The sequence below is a fragment of the Microtus ochrogaster genome, unplaced genomic scaffold, assembly GCF_000317375.1.
Source record: "Microtus ochrogaster isolate Prairie Vole_2 unplaced genomic scaffold, MicOch1.0 UNK27, whole genome shotgun sequence".
In the NCBI taxonomy this organism is placed as follows: Eukaryota; Metazoa; Chordata; class Mammalia; order Rodentia; family Cricetidae; genus Microtus; species Microtus ochrogaster.
The window spans coordinates 141,196-159,817 of NW_004949125.1; the positions used below are offsets into that span (position 1 = coordinate 141,196).

Sequence of the window (18,622 nt, forward strand, 5' to 3'; positions counted from 1 at the left end):
CCCATAATGAAGAGCTCTGGGTTGGAGGCATCAAAAATTTTGACAAGACAGACGGACAAAATCTTCCCTAGTAGCCACTCCGGCAGCCTCGCTGGCCACTCGGAGCAGGCTCCTCCCTACCCACCCCACGCTAGCCCACGTGATCGCGTTCTCCCGCGTGTGAAGGCGGCTGTCTCCGGCGGACTGAACCACAGTGACCTCCTTCTCGGGGGTGAGCGCGACGACGCGAGCCTGCGATGCGAATAACCACTGAAGTTAAAGCCACCCGCGACACGATTCTGCATTGCGAGAGGCAGCCATTTCTTGTGTGCTGGCTGTCTCTGGCTGGTGGCGAACTCCTTGTGCAGTTTGGGAACCCTTCGTTCTTTAGCCCCGTCAGTGGACGGGTCTAAAACGCAGATCTTAAAGGGGGGAAGTCCTAGCTTGTCAGTCGAGCAATCTCTCTGATTGAAAGCAAAGCTTCAAAAGCATCATGTGTGGAAGTTTCAGTTTTCTGAGCATGGTTTTCTAGTCACCTATTTTGTCTCCATACAGTTACGCGCGTTAAAATCACTTGGGAATCTACTTGGTGCTCCCCCAGATAGTTCAGTCCTTCCCCCTATCGCCCGCCGGGAGAGGCACAGGAATGTCTGCCATCTTGGGCGCAACTATTTTTTACCCAAAGTGGGGGAACCACATAAATCAGTGAGTTTATTTGTTACCTAAAAAATCTTTTTACCATGAATAGGCTATTCCATCTTGAAAAAAACAATTCTATGATTGTTTCTAGATGCGTTTTATGCCTATTTGAGTTTCCTGGGAATGGTGTGAGAAGCGAGGGCGTGGGTGTCTCCCCCGGCGTGCATATTGGTACGATCCATTCGATGCACGCACGTGGCTCCGCTCTAGCGGCTCGCGGTGATTCCTGGGAGTCGGAAGCAGGGCGGCCGAGCCGGGTGAGAAGCAGCGCGGGCCCATGCAGGACGCTGAGAACGTGGCGGCGCCCGAGGCGGCCGAGGAGCGGGCAGAGCCCGCGAGGCAGCAGCCAGCCTCCGAGTCGCCGCCGGCGGATGAAGCGGTGGGCTCTGGCGGGTCCGAAGTGGGACGGACCGAAGACGCCGAGGAAGACGCTGAGGCCGGACCGGAGCCAGAGGTGAGGGCCAAGCCGGCGGCCCAATCCGAAGAGGAAACGGCGACGAGCCCTGCCGTGTCGCCCTCGCCGCAGCCGGCGGAGCGATCCTCAGCGCAGCCCTCAGCTCCCGGAAAGGCGGAGGCCGCAGGGGAGCAGGCCCGGGAGCACTCCGCCGCCGGAGCGGAGGAGGAGGGCGGGTCTGATGGCAGCGCGGCTGAGGCGGAGCCGCGGGCTCTGGAGAACGGAGAGGCAGATGAGCCCTCCTTCAGCGACCCCGAGGACTTCGTGGACGACGTGAGCGAGGAAGGTAAGAGCTGTGATTGTGTCTGTGGGGAGGGGATCCACAGATGTCGAGGGCGCGAAGTCTTCCTATTGCAACGATCCTCCCCTACTTCCTCTAAAGTAGGGGACCACTTGGGGAGCCCACCTCTGGGTGAAGACAGGACTTCTAGAGTTGATAGAAGGCAGGACGAGTTGCAGTGTCTGGGCCATTTCAGTTTCCAGCATTGATCAGCTGGACCCTTCAGAGGGTCTAGTGGGAGGGACAGGACGTGCAGACACTGGTGTCTTCCCCCTTGCTGAAATGTCTTCCCTTCCCATCGGTTTCCATAGTAAGACATAGCCGTCGGACCAGCCCCATTCCCGCCTGCTTATCTCTTTTTCCCCTTTTTGGTCGGTACCCCGACCATGCTTGTGTTGTACATCGATTTTTTTGCACACTGTTCGCTTTGCGTGTTGTATCATATTCTCTTCTACGGTGACTGGTTCTAAGGCATTATTTTGTCGTCCTGCACGGGAGCCTAATTTTTAAAATCTTTTATGACAGCTGACTGCATGTGTTTTCTGCCGTTTCAACTTCCTTAATGTGTTGACGTGATTAATACCGAGGGGCAGGTAGATCAAGCTGAATCTAAACTCTTTATTCTCCTGCACTTCTGTAGTGCTATTACTACAGGCATGCACCGCCAAATAATTGATTTTGAACAACCAGTGAGTGGTATGCCAAGAAAATCTAGAGCCTCAATATAGTTGTCAACTTAGAACTTATAATATTTGAAATATTAAAGGGGCTGCCATTTAATGTCACCATTGTTTTATTTAACTTTTGTATGTTTATGGGGTTTGTTCTTGTTTTGTAAGACAGGGTCTCCCCTTAGCCCAGGCCAGCTTAGAACTCTTAATGTAGCTGAAGCTGGCTTTGAACTGGTCCTCCTGCCTCTACTTTAACATTGCCAGGGGTTAAGGTGTAAAGCACCATGCCTGGCTTGTTTTACTGCATTTCTTAAGGTAAAAGATGTTTTAGCATGAGAAACAGATAAACTGTGCCAATCCTACCGATCTTCCCTCTGCAGGCCTTGAGGACGTTTCTCTGTGGACAAAGCATGTTTCTGGTTTCCCACCTCTTACCCTGATCTCTGATGTACCAGTTCCCTCAATGTTAAAGCCTAAGTTTTGACTCTGAAGCTCCTTTTGAACCACTGGTTATTTCTTTGGGGTTGGAGTGTCTCCTTATTGCTTCCTAGTTTCAGACAGGATCTCACACTGTATCCCATGCTGGCCCAGAACTCATGGTCATCCTCCTGTCTTCCTTGATTATGTGTTGGGATTACAGGTGTGAACCACCGTCAAATATAGCTGCTTTTTTAGGAGAGAGGGGTGTCACCCCGAACTCGGGACTCACCAGTTGGCCAGACTGGCTGGCCTTGAGATTTTTGCTTGTACCTTTCTAGCACTGGGAATTAGGTGTGTGCCGCTTTGCCATCTTTTTACCTGGGTACTGGGAATCCTAACTCAAGTCCTGCTACTTGCCCAGCGAGTACCTTGTTGACTAGCCATTTCTCTATATACCCCCCCAATCTTATCTTTTCTCCTTTTCAAAAGTTTATCTTTATTTTTTAAATTGAAAATTTGTTTTATGCTAAGGAGCATTTTGCCCTCCTGCATATCTGTTATATCCATGCCTAGTGCCTGTGGAGGCGGTCGGATCTCCTAACTGGAATTAGGGTTGGTTGTTAGCCACCTTGTGGGTGCTGGGAATCAAGCATGAATCCTTTAGAACAGCAGCAGTGCTCCTAACTGCTGAGCAGTCTTTCTGGCCCTTGTTTGTTTGATTTTTAATTTTGGGTATGTCCCTTTGTCTGTGTGGGTTTGTGTGCGTGTGAGTGCAGATGCCACTAGGACCAGAAGAGGGTGGTCAGTCCCCTAGAGCAGAAGTTACAGGTGATTGTGAGCTACCTTATGTAGGTACTGGGAAGCAAATGGGCCTGTCTGGTGCAAAATGAGGTGGGGTTTTTTTTTTTTTACACCCCCTAGACAGAGTTTCTCTGTGTAATAGCCTTGGCTGTCCTGAAACTAGCTCTTGTAGACCACTCTGTCCTCGAACTTACAGAGATTCACCTGTCTCTGCTTCCTGAGTGCAGGGATTAAAGGCATGCATCACCACTCCCTGGCTCAAAATGAGTATTTAAAGAGTTATTTGAGCCCACTTAATTCCTAGATTCCAGTGTGTAAATTTTTTCCAGAATTGGGGAAAATGGAAGTCAGGGGTTTCTGATGTGACTACAAGGCCAGCCTGCCTCCATCAAGTCTGGGGAGCACAGCGGGTCCCGTGTATGAAGGGAGTACTGAGTAATGAGGAGGCTCTGGTCCTGAGAACGGAAACTCTTCGGGCCGTCTGGTCTTGGGCTGTCATGTAGGGTGTCACAGGGTGGGAAGGGAAGGCAACCTTTTGGTCCTTAACAGGAGGAGCAGTGTGGATGTCTTGTCTCCTTGTTCTGTCTGGTTGTGTCTTAGTATGGGGTCTCCTGTTGTGATTATGAACAAGATGTTTCCTCAGGTGGTGTGCATGCCTGTCATTCCAGTACTTGGAAGATAGAGAGAGGAGTTGGAGGTTGTCCCCTGCTACGTAGGAGTGCAAAGCCAGCCTGAAGTACCTGGGACCTTGTATTAAAAAACACATGAAAAAGGACTGAAGAGATAGCTTAGCAGTTAAGAGCACTTAGTGTTCTTCCAGAGAACCTGGGTTTGATTCCCAGCTCCCATATGGTGACTCACAACTCTCTGTAACTCCAGTTTGAGGACCTTACGCTCAGGTACCAGGCATGCATGTGGTGCAAAACATTCATACACATAAAATAAATTTTTGTGGCTGGAAAGATGGCTCAGTGATTGAGCACTGGCTGCTATTTTAGAGGACCTGGGTTCAATTCCCAGTACCCATATGGCAACTCATAACTGTGTAACTCCAGTTACAGAGACTATGGCACCCTCACACAGACATACATGTAGGCAAAACACAAATAGACATACATTTCTAAAAATAAGTAAATGGATAAATTTTTGAAGAATCCAAATAAACTAGCAATCTAATATGTGTTGCATTGTGGGGATAATTTGCTCTGCCCTGCCCAGGCAGAAGTAGATTGTTGAGGCTAGGCAGACGCTTTGAGCTCCTGGGAAAGAGTCTGTAGTTTGTATAGAAGCTGGCCTTTTTTTTTTTTTTTTTATTACATCTTGTTAAGTTCAGATCCAGCTTAGCAGGCCATTTAATAGTATGGTGAGCAGGTTTTTAAAGGAACCCAGAGTTCACCATAGCTGCTGTAGTAAACGTGTGTGGCATTGCTATGTTGAGAATCTGCCTCTTGCCTCCTTGCTCTTTGCCTGCTCTTGATTCTACCATCTTTGAAATGTGTCTTTTGTTTTAAAGATTTATCTATTTATGATATATAATACGTATGCCTGCACATCAGAAGAGGGCACTAGACCTCATAGATAATTGTGAGCCACTGTGTGGTTGCTGGGAATTGAACTCAAGAACCTCTTTGGAAGAGCAGCCAGTGCTCTTAACCTCTGAGCCACCTCTCCAGTCCCTGATGTGTTTTAATTAAGTTTCTGTTGCTGTGACAAGACGTGGCCAAAAGCAACCCCGAGTCCATCATCCAGGAAGTAAGGGCCCACCAACAATGAATGACCTTTTAAAATAGTCATTTGGTTCCCTGGTAGTGGTACACACCTTTTATCCGGGCACTTGGGAGACAGAGGCAAGTGGATCTCTTGAGTTTGAGGCCAGCCTGGTCTACAGAGCACATCCCAGGATGGCCAGGGCTGCACAGAAAAAACCCTGTCTAAAAAACAACAACATAAAGTCATTTGGTGAGTTGGTCTGCACATTTGTGTAGCAGTCAGGAATGTGTTCTCAAGTTGGTTTTGCCTTACACAGTGGGTTCCAGGGATTGAACTCACGTTATCAGGATTGTACAACAGTGAGCCTTCCTGCTGGCTCAGAATTTCCTTTTATTTTTAATCCTACTTGTTATTTGTTTATTTGTAACTTTATTTTTAGATTATTTTGTATGTGTGAATGTTGTTTGCTTGCATCATGTACAGATTCCCTGGAACTGGAGTTACAGATGGCTGTGAGCCACAATGTGGGTGCTGGGAATTGAGCCTTAATCCTCTGTGAGAGCAACAAGTGCTCTAAAATGGCAGAGCCATCTCTCCAGCTCTATTTTTTCTTCTCTCTCTCTCTCTCTCTCTCTCTCTCTCTCTCTCTCTCTCTTTCTCTTTTCTCTCATTCTTTTTATTTTGTTTTTCAAGACATGGTTTCTCTGTAGCTTTGCATCTTGTCCTGGAACTAGCTCATGTAGAACAGGCAGGCCTCAAACTCACAGAGATCTGCCTGCCTCTGCCTCCCAAGTGCTAGGATTAAAGGCGTGCGCCACCACCTCCTGGCTATTTTTTTTCATATTTTGTGTAAAGATGTTTTGCCTGCATGTATGTCTGTATCACATACATATGTTGTTTTGGGGGGTCAGAAGAGGGCAGTGGGTTCCCTGACTGGGATTGCAGATGATTGTGAGCCATCGTGTGGGTGCTAGGAACTGAACTCTGGTCCTTTGGAAAAGTAACAAGTGCTCTTAACTGCTCAGCCATCTCCCCAGCCCCACATATCTATTTTCTTTTTGGTCTTTTGAGACAGGGACTCTCTATGAAGACTATGAAATCTCACTTTGACTGCCCAGGAACTCACTTTGTAGATTATGCTGGTCTTAAACTCTAGATCTGCCCATCTCTGCTTCCTGTAGTCTGGAATTAAAGGCATGAATTTCCCTGTGAGGTCAAACTTCTATATTTTAACTAGGATCTTCTTCTATAGCCCTGGATAGCCTCAAGAATGGCTGTCTTTTTGCCCCAGTTTCTCAGGTGCTGAGAGCATTCTTACATCTAGCTTACCTTTCTCTTGGTGTTCTTGTGCTGAATGTGTGCACGTGGAGACCTGAAGTGTACAGCAGGTGTACCACCCCACCCCACCCCCTTTTTTTTTTGAAGGTAGACCCTCTAACTGAACCTGGAGCACTGTTTCATCTAGTCCCGTTGCTCAGCAAACCCCTGAGATCCTTTTACGTCTGCCCTCACAGCCTTGGGGTTATAGGTGCATGCTTCTACACCTGGCTCTTTTGAGACAGACTCTTACTGTGTAGCCGTGGTTGTTTTATAATTCACTATGTCGATCAGGCTGGCCTTGAATTCACCGCATTCTGCCTACCTCTTGAGTCTTGGGACTGAAGGCATGCACCACTATGCCTACCTTACACTTGGCTTTTGTGTGGGTGCTGGAGATGTGAACTTAGTTCCTCATGCTTGTGGGCAGCGAGCACTTGCCCCTCTGAGCCTCCATCCTAGCCCTTTTTTCACTTCTGAGAATGAAGTGGGACAAAGGGTGTTTGCTGATATTTGAGATATTTAGTATGTTGAAGTTGCTTTTCTTTTTAATAAGATTTGTTTTTAGTTTTAAGTGTATATGTGTGCACATATGCCCTTGGGGGTGAGAGGTGTTTCCTTGAGCTGGAGTTAGACTGGTGGATGAACTGCCCAACATAGGTACTGGAGCAGAACTAAGGTTCTTTGCAGGAACAGTACATGCTGTTAATGCTGAGCCATTTCTCCAGCTTTCTTCTTTTCTTTTTTGGTTTTTCAAGACAGGGTTTCTATATGTAGCTTTGGAGCCTGTTCTGGAACTCACTCTGAAGACCAGGCTGACCTCGAACTCACAGAGATTCACCTGCCTCCCAAATGCTGGGATTAAAAGCATGAGCCACCGCTTCCTGGCATCTCCAGCTTTTTTCAATTTCCTGAGACAAGGTCTCGTGTAGGCTAGCAGGAGGCTGGCCTTGTGTTTTCTTCTTGTTCTTCTTTCTCCTCTTCCTTCTTCATTTTTTTTCTTTTTGTTTTGTTTTGTTTTTCGAGACAGGGTTTCTCTGTGGCTTTGGAGCCTGTCCTGGAACTAGCTCTTGTAGACCAGGCTGATCTCAAACTCACAAAGATCCGCCTGCCTCTGCCTCCCAAGTGCTGGGATTAAAGGCGTGTGACACCACCACCCGTCTCTTCATTTTTCAAGACAGTGTAACCCTGGCTGTCCTGGAACTCACTGTGTAGACCTGGCTGCCCTCAAACTCAATCCTCTGCCTCCTGAGTGCTTGGATTAAAGGCTTTCTCCACTACTGCCTGGCCTTTGTTTTGTGCATATTTGAGGATGACCTTAAACTCTTGCTCCTCCTGCTTTCACCTACTGGGTGCTGGGGTTACACACACCTGTAAAAGATTTGAGTGAAAAGGAGCAGTGATAGTTTCCAGAGCAGCTAGAAATTCATTAATAAGCCATTCTTTAAGGGTTTTTTTTGTTTGTTTTGCATTGCTTTTTTTTTAAGAGTACTATTGGAGATTGAACCCAGGGCTACGTTTGTATTAGGTCAGCATGCTCTTCCTCTACTATACCTTCAGTCTTTTGCATTTTATTATTTTTTTTAAAGTAATTCATGTGTGTGAGTATGGATAAGGTCAGAGGGTAACTTTTAGGAATGGATTCTTTCCACCTCATTAAGGTAGAGTCTGCCCGTGGAGATCAGGCTGGCCTTGAACTCAGAGATCCACCTGCTTCTGCCATTTAATGCCAGAGTGATGGTATTAAATGCACGCACCACTCAGCAGTCACAAATGGGTACGTTTTGACAATACTTCCCATCAAAAGGTGTGTGAGGATTAGCCTTCCTGATTCTTTGTTGTTTAATCTAGGTCATGATTTCTTTGTTCATGATAAGAGCACTTAGAGTAGATGCCTCTTAGAAATGATCAGCCTGCTAGCTAATGGACGAGTGCTTCTTGGTTTAAATAGATGCCACTTGACATTTCTCTTCCTCCTTTAGAACTACTTGGTGATGTACTCAAAGATCGGCCTCAGGAGGCAGATGGGATCGACTCGGTGATTGTTGTAGACAACGTTCCTCAGGTGGGACCGGATCGGCTTGAGAAGCTCAAAAATGTCATCCACAAGATCTTCTCCAAGTTTGGGAAAATCATAAATGACTATTATCCTGAAGAGGATGGAAAGACAAAAGGGTGAGAGTGCTAGTTGCTGAAGCAACAGCGGTGGGCTTGGGGACTCGTGTATTCCGTCCACCCCAGAGGTTCGCTCCTGACAGTGGAGTTTTGGTTCTCAGGCCCTAGGCAGGACTCTGAAATCATGGTGTAGTGAGTGACCGCAGACTGAGGTTTCCAGACCTGATGCCCACAGGAGTAGCAGGGGTCCTGGTATAGGTTCTGGATAGAGCTACTTTTGTCAGCCCAAGCGCGCAAGCCTGCCTATGGGATTTCTCTCAGAAATACTTTTAAAACATTTTAACTTATCTAAAGTAGTGAAAGCCTGCATTACTGCTTAGTACTTCCTTCATACTGTTAGCTAAAATCATGAGGTTAGCCCAAGGTTTCATGGCCTGCAGTTTACTTCTTCTCTTCAAAACTAGGTGTTTCCTATTTGATTCTAGTCCTCCATTGTGTCTGGTGCTGTGTGTGGAGCCCCAGTCTAAGCCTTTAAGTGCTTTGCTGCATTTTGACTGTGGGCTGTTTGCTTAGATCCTGCTGTGCAGGCCTGAGGCTCCTGTCTCCATCCTAGGAGGCTCTTGAGCGGTGGGACTGGCTGCCTTCAGTGAGCTGGACAGTGGTTGCTGCCATATTTATATGGGGTCGTTTGCCTCTTGCCACTATGGACAGACCTTCTTTAATGCCACCTTGTCTGAGGGGAGTATAGGATGATAAGGTTACCTTCTTTTAGAATTAAAGTCTTAGTGTTTTAAAAACTATCTACAAAGTTATTATTTTTGCAAAAATCATTGGTTCTAGGCAGTGCTACTGTGTTGTATGGTTTTTATTTTATTTCTAAAGGTTATATTTTATGCATTTATTTATTTTGTTTTTTTCAAGACAGAGTTTCTCTGTAGCCTTGGAGCCTGTCCTGGAACCAGCTCTTGTAGACCAGGCTGGCCTCGAACTCATAGAGATCCACATGCCTTTGTCTCCGGAGTGCTGAGATTAAGGCGTGTTCCACCACCACCCAACTAGATTATTTATATTTATTTTTATTTTATGTGCATCGGTGTTTTTGCCTGTATGTATGTCTGTGTAAAGGTTCCAAATCCCTTGGAACTAGAGTTATAGTTGTGAACTCTCATATAAGTGCTGGGAATTGAACCTGAGTCCTCTGAAAGAGCAGCCAATGCTCATAACCACTCAGCCATCCCTCCAGCCCCTTGTTTTTTGTTTTGTTTTTTCAATTCTGTTTTATGTGCGAATATTTTACTTGCATGTATATATGTGCACCACATATGTGCTTAGTCCTCTCAGAAGCCAGAGAAGTGTCTCATATGATTCTTGGAACTAGAGTTATAGACAGTTGTGAACTTCCATGTGGGTGGGTACTAGGTCCTCTGCAAGAGCAGCCATTGGTCTTTTGTTGTTTTGTTATGTGGCCTTGGCTGGCCTGGCACTCACAGTTCTGCCTGCCTCTGCTTCCTAGCTATGGGATTAACGATGTGGGCCCCCTGGCCAAGTTAAGAACTAGTGCTCTTAACTGTTGCTGAGCCATTTGGTTGAAAGGTAATCTCTTTGACTGACAGTTGCTTGCTGTGTTAGGTGTTTATTTGTACTGAAGAGTCCCCTGAAACCCTGTGTCATTTTTCTGTGATGTGTAATGAGTTCATTACTGTATATGTAAAGTGGACACTGCTAGGTTTTGGCATACATGCATCATATCACAGGGCTATCATGGAATAATGACTATTTCTGTTAAACTTTTCTTTCAGTTATAACTACGAAGTCACATTCTTGAGATCTTTCTATTAGGATTTCATTCTTTAGGAAACTACTTGGTCTGCATATTGTACTCTAGTCTTCAGGGTGACCCGCCTTGGGGAGGCCGCAGGACAGCTAGGACCTCAGTTCATGTATAAAGGTCTCAGCTTATAATAAGTCTTAAAGGTACATGTGTGCAAGCTGCTTGCCTTCTCGCTCAGGTACATCTTTCTGGAATATGCTTCTCCTGCCCATGCTGTGGATGCTGTGAAAAATGCTGATGGATACAAGCTGGACAAGCAGCACACGTTCCGGGTCAACCTCTTCACGGATTTTGATAAGTGAGTTGGAGCCTGAGATAGATCTGTGGTTGGTGCCTGTGGGTGATGGGAAGTTCTTCAGTAGGTGCTGATGTCTTTAAGGTGATTGACTTCTGTTGGGCAGCAAAGCATTTCATGTTTCTGCTTTGGGCATGGGGTAGGTGGAGAGGCTTTGGTGCTGCCTGCCTAGTCATGCTCCCCCCATCCCATCCAGACTGTGCCACTTAGCGGTGCCTGTTCTGTTCCAGGTACATGACGATCAGTGATGAGTGGGACATTCCAGAGAAACAGCCTTTCAAAGACCTGGTATGTTTCTGTGAAACCCCTGCTTTTGTAGTCAGGAGAGATTTTATAGCTTGATGTTTAAAGGTGTCTGTTGAATTTGCATCTATCATAAAATGTGATAGTTATCAATGAGCTTTCTTTGATTAAAATTAATTCAGTGCACTAAATCTCTCAATTTTGATTATTTTTAGGGAAATTTGCGTTACTGGCTGGAAGAGGCAGAGTGTAGAGATCAGTACAGTGTGATTTTTGAGAGCGGAGACCGGACATCCATCTTCTGGAATGACGTCAAGGACCCAGTTTCAATTGAAGAAAGAGCGGTGTGTACTAGCGGCCGTGGCCATGGCCACGACCGTCTCCTTATAGTAGGGCTGGTTTCCACCCGAAGGAACAGGTGAAAGCTCTTGTTCTCTGAGGCTCTTGACTCTGAGAACAGTGTCACTCCTGTCCCAGCTTGGAAATAGGTTCTGAGAAAAAAGATGCCTGTAGAAGGAAGCGTTGCTGTGCTTGACTTTTTGTCATTTTAAACCCTGTTCCTTCCTTCCTTACAGAGATGGACAGAGACTTATGTGCGCTGGTCCCCTAAGGGCACCTACCTGGCTACTTTTCATCAGCGGGGGATTGCCCTCTGGGGAGGGGAGAAGTTCAAGCAGATTCAGAGGTTTAGCCACCAGGGTGTACAGCTCATCGACTTCTCTCCATGTGAAAGGTGAGTGGCTTAAACGCCTCTTGTTGGTCCCCTCAGGTGGCTTGTAGTAGTCTCTGACATGACAGAAAAACATCCCAGAAAGAGTTCGGAGAATTCCACTTGGGAGGATGGTAGCAGGAGAGAGATGTCAGGGCCAGCTGGACTTACAGTGAGTTTGAGGCCAGGTTAAGCTATGTGACGTGACACCCTTTCTCAAAACAGAGGAGAGAGAGAAAATGGAAGAGATATCAAGAGAACTCATTGGGGCTGGAGAGATGGCTCTTCCAGAGGACCTGGGTCCAATTCCTAATACCCACATCGCAGCTCACAACTGTAACTCCAGTTTTAGGGGACCTGACACCCATGGCAAAACACCAGTGCATATAAAATAAAAACAAATAGGGAGCTGGACAGATGGCTCAGAAGTTTAAAGTCTGGCTGCTCTTCCAGAAGTCCCGAGTTCAATTCCCAGCAACCACATAGTGGCTCACAACCATCTAGAATGAGATCTGGTGCCCTCTTCTGGCTTGCAGGCAAACACTGTTCATAATAAATAAATCTTCTAAAAAATGAAAATTAAAAAATAAATTAAAAAAAATGATTAAGAACTCATGGATGTTTCCCATCAGCACTTGGCACTGCTCCTTTACACCTCCTCACATAGTGTGCAAACTGCCAAAACCACTGGGGGGGAGTGGACTGGAGAGATGATTAAGAACACTTGTTCTTGCAGAGGATCTGGTTCAATCCCCGACACCTGCATAGTTGCTCACAACCATCTATGACTCCAGTTGCAGGGAATCCACTCCCTTTCTCCCTTTTCTGACATACAAGGGCACTAGGCATGCGTACAAGAAAAACACTCATACATATAAACTAAATAAGTTTTTTTTAAAAAGGGGGGGGCTGTGTGTGTAAGAGAGACAGCTGGCCTGATGCCTGTGCTAGAGTGACACTTGACTGTCCCGTTACCTCTTTGGGAAGCCTGCCTAGTTTCCTCAGCAGTCAGCTCACCTGTGTTCTGGGAGCACAGTTGGCACATTAAGTTAGGATGTGGCTTTCTCTTTTAGTAGAGGGCTTGGCCCCAAATTATTGTAGCTGAAGCTGGCTTCCCAGTGTCTTCGCTTCCCAAGTGCTGGGATTGGGGCTCTGCACTACCACACCTGGTATGATGTATCTGTCCCCCTGAGCAAATGGGGCCGTCCTGTCTTTTGATAGGTCCTATGTGCTTTGGTTTGTAGATTGCAGTTTTGGAACTCACTTGTTACAGACTTGAGCAGTTTTTATAATGTAACGTTGCTGATCAGTATATCAGTCTTGGCAGCCTTGGCACTGTAGCAGTAGGGCCCTTTGCTGGTGTTTTCTGGCTTGCTGTGGCCGCTCTCACTGTACCTTGCTTCAAGGGGTCGTGTGCTTAGGAAATTTGTGCCTTGTGAGAACAAATAAAGATTTGTTCAACAGTGTAGAAATGCTCTCTGTCAGGTAGCTAATTGCTCATTTCCCAGGATACTCACTTTAGAACTGAACACGACCATCTGTTGTCTTTATCCCATTAGTCTTAATTACACGAGTGAAGCTAGGAGAATCCACACCACTCTTCTAGACCAGCCCACTCAAGCAGACTTTTGTTGGGGTGTTTGATTGATTTCCTGGTGCCACTCCTGGGTGGGAGCACCATTCTAGGTAACTTGTAGTGGTCTGTAATTACTTTGTACTTTGTTGTACTTGCCCCACCCCCGAACTTGGAGAGATCAGATACCATTCTTGGGGATCATGGTATATGGGGGACAGGCTGGCTCCCTACATCTTGGCAGTGTGATGTGGGAATCTTCTGTTTTGTGTTGATTTCATTGGTTAAATAAACTGCCTTGGCCCATTTGATAGGCCAGCCATTAGGTGGGTGGAGTAGACAGAACAGAACGCTGGGAGAAAGAAGCCCAGTCAGTCAGTCAGTTGTCATGATTCTCCTACTCCAGACAGACACAGGTTAAGATCTTTCCTGGTAAGCCACCTTGTGGTGTTACACAGATTATTAGAAATGGGTTAGATTGATATGTAAGAGCTAGCCAATAAGAGGCTGGAACTAATGGGCCAGGCAGTGTTTAAAAGAATACAGTTTCTGTGTAATTATTTCGGGTGTAAAGCTAGCCGGGTGGTGGGAAGCAGCCCTACCGTCCCACCACAACAGAGTGGTGCATCGTGGAAGGAGGACAGCGCCTCGTCTTCCTGAAGGTTGAGAACAAAAAGATGCACCTGGACTTTCCCAGGACCTCTCTGCATTTTTAAAGCGTCAGGTGGAGTTGGGGTTCGTAAGCCACGTTGCTTATTGAAATTAGAAGTCACTTCTGCCTTCCTCCGTGGAAAACTTGTACCTTCCATAAGTGTTTACAACAGTAGTGGCCTGTGAACTATGTCTGTGACTCAGAGAAATGTGTGCTGGAACTGTGACTCTTATACCAAAGGAAATGCTGTACTAAGTGACCTCCTCTCTTGCAGATACCTGGTCACTTTCAGCCCCCTGTTGGACACTCAGGATGATCCTCAGGCCATCATTATCTGGGACATCCTCACAGGGCATAAGAAGAGAGGCTTCCATTGTGAAAGCTCAGCCCACTGGCCCATCTTCAAGTGAGTAGACGTTAGCCCTAGTCTGCCTGTGGCCTTTTCATGTTCATTGGTACAGCCTGGCACTGCTTTTCTCCACAGGTGGAGCCATGATGGCAAATTCTTTGCAAGAATGACTCTGGATACTCTCAGCATCTATGAAACACCTGTGAGTTTCGTTTTGTTTTCGAGTTTCTTTGGGCATTGGACTAGAATCCTGCATGCTAGGCAACTGCACTACTATTGCTGAGCTTCCGTGGCAGTTTTTGTGTTCTAGAAGACAAATCATGAATGGTTGGGTGCGTGCATGGCTATACTTTTCAGTATGGATATAGTTAGTGCTTGCTTAATATGTACTGTAGTAAGGGAGGCAGGGCTTTGGTAAACCTACTGGCCAAATAAATAAATAAATGCCAACTTCAGTGCCCTTGCAACCCTTCCTGTGCTGGGTGAAAGTCTGGATTCTCCTGTCCTGGCTCCTACTGAAGTTGTTTAGATGTTTGTTGCTGTTTACCTAGCCTTCATGCTTGTAATGTTCCCTAGATTCAGCAGAATCTTACACTGTTAAGGGGGGCGAGAGGGCTGACAAGATGATTCAGTGGGTAAGGCACTTGTCACCAAGCCTGACAACACTGCACTATGGAAGCCAAGAACTCCGCTCTTGCACGTTGTCTTCTGGCCTGTATGAGTGCTCTGACATTTGCGCCAGTCTTCAAAATAAGTGTAAAAAGAGGTACATAAAGTTAATATGGCCCTGACTTTTCTGAACTGTTTTTATTTTCCCCCACTCATGGGCAGTCTATGGGCCTTTTGGACAAGAAGAGCTTGAAGATCTCTGGAATAAAGTAAGTGAAAGTTTCTATAAAGTCAGTGTCAATATGCTCTGGTTGCTATAGCAACACAGGATGGTTACCTTCAAGCAACAGAAATGTCTGTCTTTCCCTCTTGAAATTGGAAGTCCAAGTTGAGCTAGTAGATTCTGTCTGATGGGGGCTTTCTCTTCAGTGGATGGTGTCTCTCACTTCAAATGGTTAGAAGGAACCTTCAAAAGGCATTCACTGGGTCCCCCTTCCCTTCCTTAAGAACGATTTACCTCACAAGGGCCTCACCTATGGTTACTATCTTTGAGTTCCACTGTACGTTTGTTGAGCACATGAACAGACCTTCAGGCCATTGTAGCTGGTGGTTTTTTGGTTTTTTTGGACAGGGTTTCTCTGTGATAGTCCTAGCTATCTGGGAACTAGCTCACAAAGATCCACCTACCTCTGCCTCCTGAGTGCTGGGATTAAAGGTGTGTACCCCCATCGCCTGGCTGCAGCTGAGTTTTCAATTTCTTTTTTCTTTTTTTGCTTTTTCGAGACAGGGTTTCTGTGTAGCTTTGGAGTCTAACCTAGAACTAGCTCTTGTAGACCAGGCTGGCCTCGAACTCACAAAACCTGCTTCTACCTCCCGAGTGCTAGGATTAAAGGCATACGCCACCACCGCCCAGCTGAGTTTTCAATTTTTAAGAGTATCAGGCTGGAGAGTTGACTCAGAGGTTAAGAGCACTCAGTTAAGCACTTAAAACAAGTATTTGCTTGCCTGTTTCTGCAAACACTGGGATGCTGTAGTGACCCCAGCTCACTGGCACAGAAATAAAAAACTAGGGGCAGAGAAATAAAAACACTAAGGTCAAAGAGTGTTGCCCAGCGGAGTAAGGACAGTGTGGAGACTTCTGCACAGTGACTTTGTCCTCTTCGGAAGGTCTTCCTGCTGCTCCTGTGCTCTATGGGTGAGACTTGGGTACATGACAAGGAACTGCAGTTCATTCTGTCTTATTTATCTGAAGTCCTTGGGAGCTGGGGTGGTGAACACTTAGCAGCCCAGAGGACACTGGTATGTCCTTTTGTTTTTATGTTCCTGGGTCTCATTTGAAAAACACATACACTGATCTGCAATAGGTTTAAAATCAAGTTTGGATGTGGTGGTAGGCTTCTGCAGTCCAGCTTGTCAGGAGAAGGGGGGGGGGGATGCTTGAGCCTATAAGCTGGAGACCAATCTAGGCAGCCAACCTTCTCAACCAAAAAAAAAAAAAAAATGCAAAATGAGAGTATGGCATGTTTAGACGTTTTTCACTGTCACAGTGTCTGCCCTGTGGGATCATTAATAGAGGAGAAGGCATTGCTTGTCCTACCGCCCACCTTCTGACTTGCAGTCTTCCCCTTTGGTACCTTGGTTGACCTTTACATACCCTGCAGCTAGAGTCATCAGCCTGAATTATATTTGTAAAGAGCAATGTCATGTAGTGGCCGAATACGGGGCTGGTCTACATTGAGAGCTGGCTATGATGAGCAGCAACCGTATGCCTAGGTCCTTGCTATCACAGCAGTGTGATCATGCGACCCCGCCCCCCAGGGTTAGCACAACTGCAGGCTGTACTGTGCAGTGTGCAGGGTTGGTGTGTAGTGGGCAGTCTGCCAACGTAGAGCTTTTAAGAGTAAATGTGTTCTCTCCTGCTGCTCATTCTGTGACCACCTGTTCTTTGCATAAACTTCAATCCCTTTGTCTTACAGAGACTTTTCTTGGTCTCCGGGCGGTAACATCATTGCGTTTTGGGTGCCAGAAGACAAAGATATTCCAGCTAGGGTAACCCTGATGCAGCTCCCCACCAGACAGGAGATCCGAGTGAGGAATTTGTTCAATGTGGTCGACTGTAAGTTACACTGGCAGAAAAATGGAGATTACCTGTGTGTGAAAGTGGACAGGACTCCCAAAGGCACACAGGTGAGTAGTTGTCATGGGAGTTACATCTAAGTGAACTGCTGCTTCTGACGATCTGTTTTGTTTGTGTGTGTGCATGGGTACAGGTATGCGGGTGCCTGAGGATGCAGAGAGCTTCAGATTCCTAGAGTTGGAGTTAGAGTTGGTTGGGAGTCACTTGGTTGGGTGCTTGCAACCTAATGTGTATTTTCTGTAGCATCTTCCAGCTCCTGCAGGGTTTTTTTGTTTGGTTGTTTTTTTTTTTTTTTGGTTGGGAGGTATTAACTGCTGGTTTATTGCATAGACTCATAGGGTACTTTCAGGGTTGTTGATATAGTCGGCTGTCTGGTCATAGAGAGTGTTCTGGTTAAAGGCTTCTTTTGGTTTTTCGAGACAGGGTTTCGCTGTGGCTTTGTAACCTGTCCTGGAACTAGCTCTGTAGACCAGGCTGGTCTCGAACTCACAGAGATCCACCTGCCTCTGCCTCCTGAGTGCTGGGATTAAAGGCGCGCGCCACCATTGCCCGGCTTTTCTTTAAAAAAAAATATTTATTTATTTATTTATTTATTATGAGTACAATATTCTGTCTGTGTATATGCCTGCAGGCCAGAAGAGGGCACTAGCCCTCATTACAGATGATTGTGAGCTACCATGTGGTTGCTGGGAATTGAACTCAGGACCTCCAGAAGAGCAATCGGTGCTCTTTACCTCTGAGCCATCTCTCCAGCCCCTCTTCCCTATCTTAGCTTATTTATTATACTTTGATGGTTTTGTGTAGTTTTGAGCACACAGAAAATTACAGTAGTAACACCTGCAGATGCTTAGCTACTCTTTGGCACTCTACTGGCAGGTACAAGGGATGTGTTGTGTTTCTGGTAAACACAGATGAGCTTCACGTAGTTCTGCACACAGATCATTTAATATTTCCCTCATCCAAAAAAAAAAAAACCAGCCTTTGACCCTAGTCCTCTCCGCATTTGCGGCCAACCTGGTCTACATAGCAAATTCCAGATTAGCCAGGACTACATAGTGAGACCTAAGTTTTTTGGGTTTTTTTTTTTTTAATACTTTGAATTTTTCTTCTAACAGTTTCTTTTCCCTTTATGTTAGTCTTTTCTTTTTCCTTTTGATATCTGAAGGCAGGGCCTCACTTTGTAGCCTAGACTGATCCATAACTTGTAATCACTGAGCCTCTGTCTGGGGACTGAGTGCCACCTTCTGTTAGCTTGTCCAGTTGTGCTCCCTATTCCTCCAGAATGGTACCCTTCTTTTTTTTTCTTCTTATCAACAGGGTGTTGTCACAAATTTTGAAATCTTCCGAATGAGGGAGAAGCAGGTACCTGTTGATGTTGTTGAGATGAAAGGTAAGCTTCCTTGTAGCAGGAAGGGCCTTTGTGCCCTTGTCTCGAACAGCTCTGCATGACCCAGGTACTTAAGCAGTCTACCAAAGTGGAGTGACAGCAGGAGTAGCCAACCCAGACGACACTGACCTGGAGCACATGGGTTAGGCTGTCTAGCTGCAGGGATCCTCCTGTCTGCCCTCCTGTGCTAGGGTTACAGGTGCACGTGCCTGGAAATCTCCTTGAATGACTAACTTGCTGGTTACAGTTTCAGTCATTTTGTTTCTGTAAAATAAGAGTCTTGTTCTATAGCCCGTTGGTCTTGAACTCCCAATCTTTATGTCTCAACCTCTTAAGGGCTGGAATTATACGCCTGGAATTAAAGCCAGGCTTGGCTTTCAGTTTTTTATTT

The 18,622-nt window shown here is 46.2% G+C and overlaps 1 protein-coding gene across 1 annotated transcript in view; it reads left to right on the forward strand.

Moving 5' to 3' along the window:
* The first annotated feature begins 905 nt into the window (after positions 1-905).
* The window catches only part of Eif3b (eukaryotic translation initiation factor 3 subunit B), a 24,426-nt gene continuing 6,709 nt past the window's right edge, over positions 906-18,622 (forward strand). The window contains exons 1-11 of the mRNA XM_005367981.2: positions 906-1,418; positions 8,314-8,506; positions 10,456-10,575; positions 10,803-10,860; positions 11,031-11,159; positions 11,391-11,548; positions 14,024-14,155; positions 14,234-14,300; positions 14,930-14,976; positions 16,684-16,894; positions 18,162-18,234. Of these exons, the coding sequence (XP_005368038.1) occupies positions 956-1,418; positions 8,314-8,506; positions 10,456-10,575; positions 10,803-10,860; positions 11,031-11,159; positions 11,391-11,548; positions 14,024-14,155; positions 14,234-14,300; positions 14,930-14,976; positions 16,684-16,894; positions 18,162-18,234 (1,651 nt within the window). The 5' untranslated portion in view covers positions 906-955. The remainder of the gene's footprint in view (positions 1,419-8,313; positions 8,507-10,455; positions 10,576-10,802; positions 10,861-11,030; positions 11,160-11,390; positions 11,549-14,023; positions 14,156-14,233; positions 14,301-14,929; positions 14,977-16,683; positions 16,895-18,161; positions 18,235-18,622) is intronic.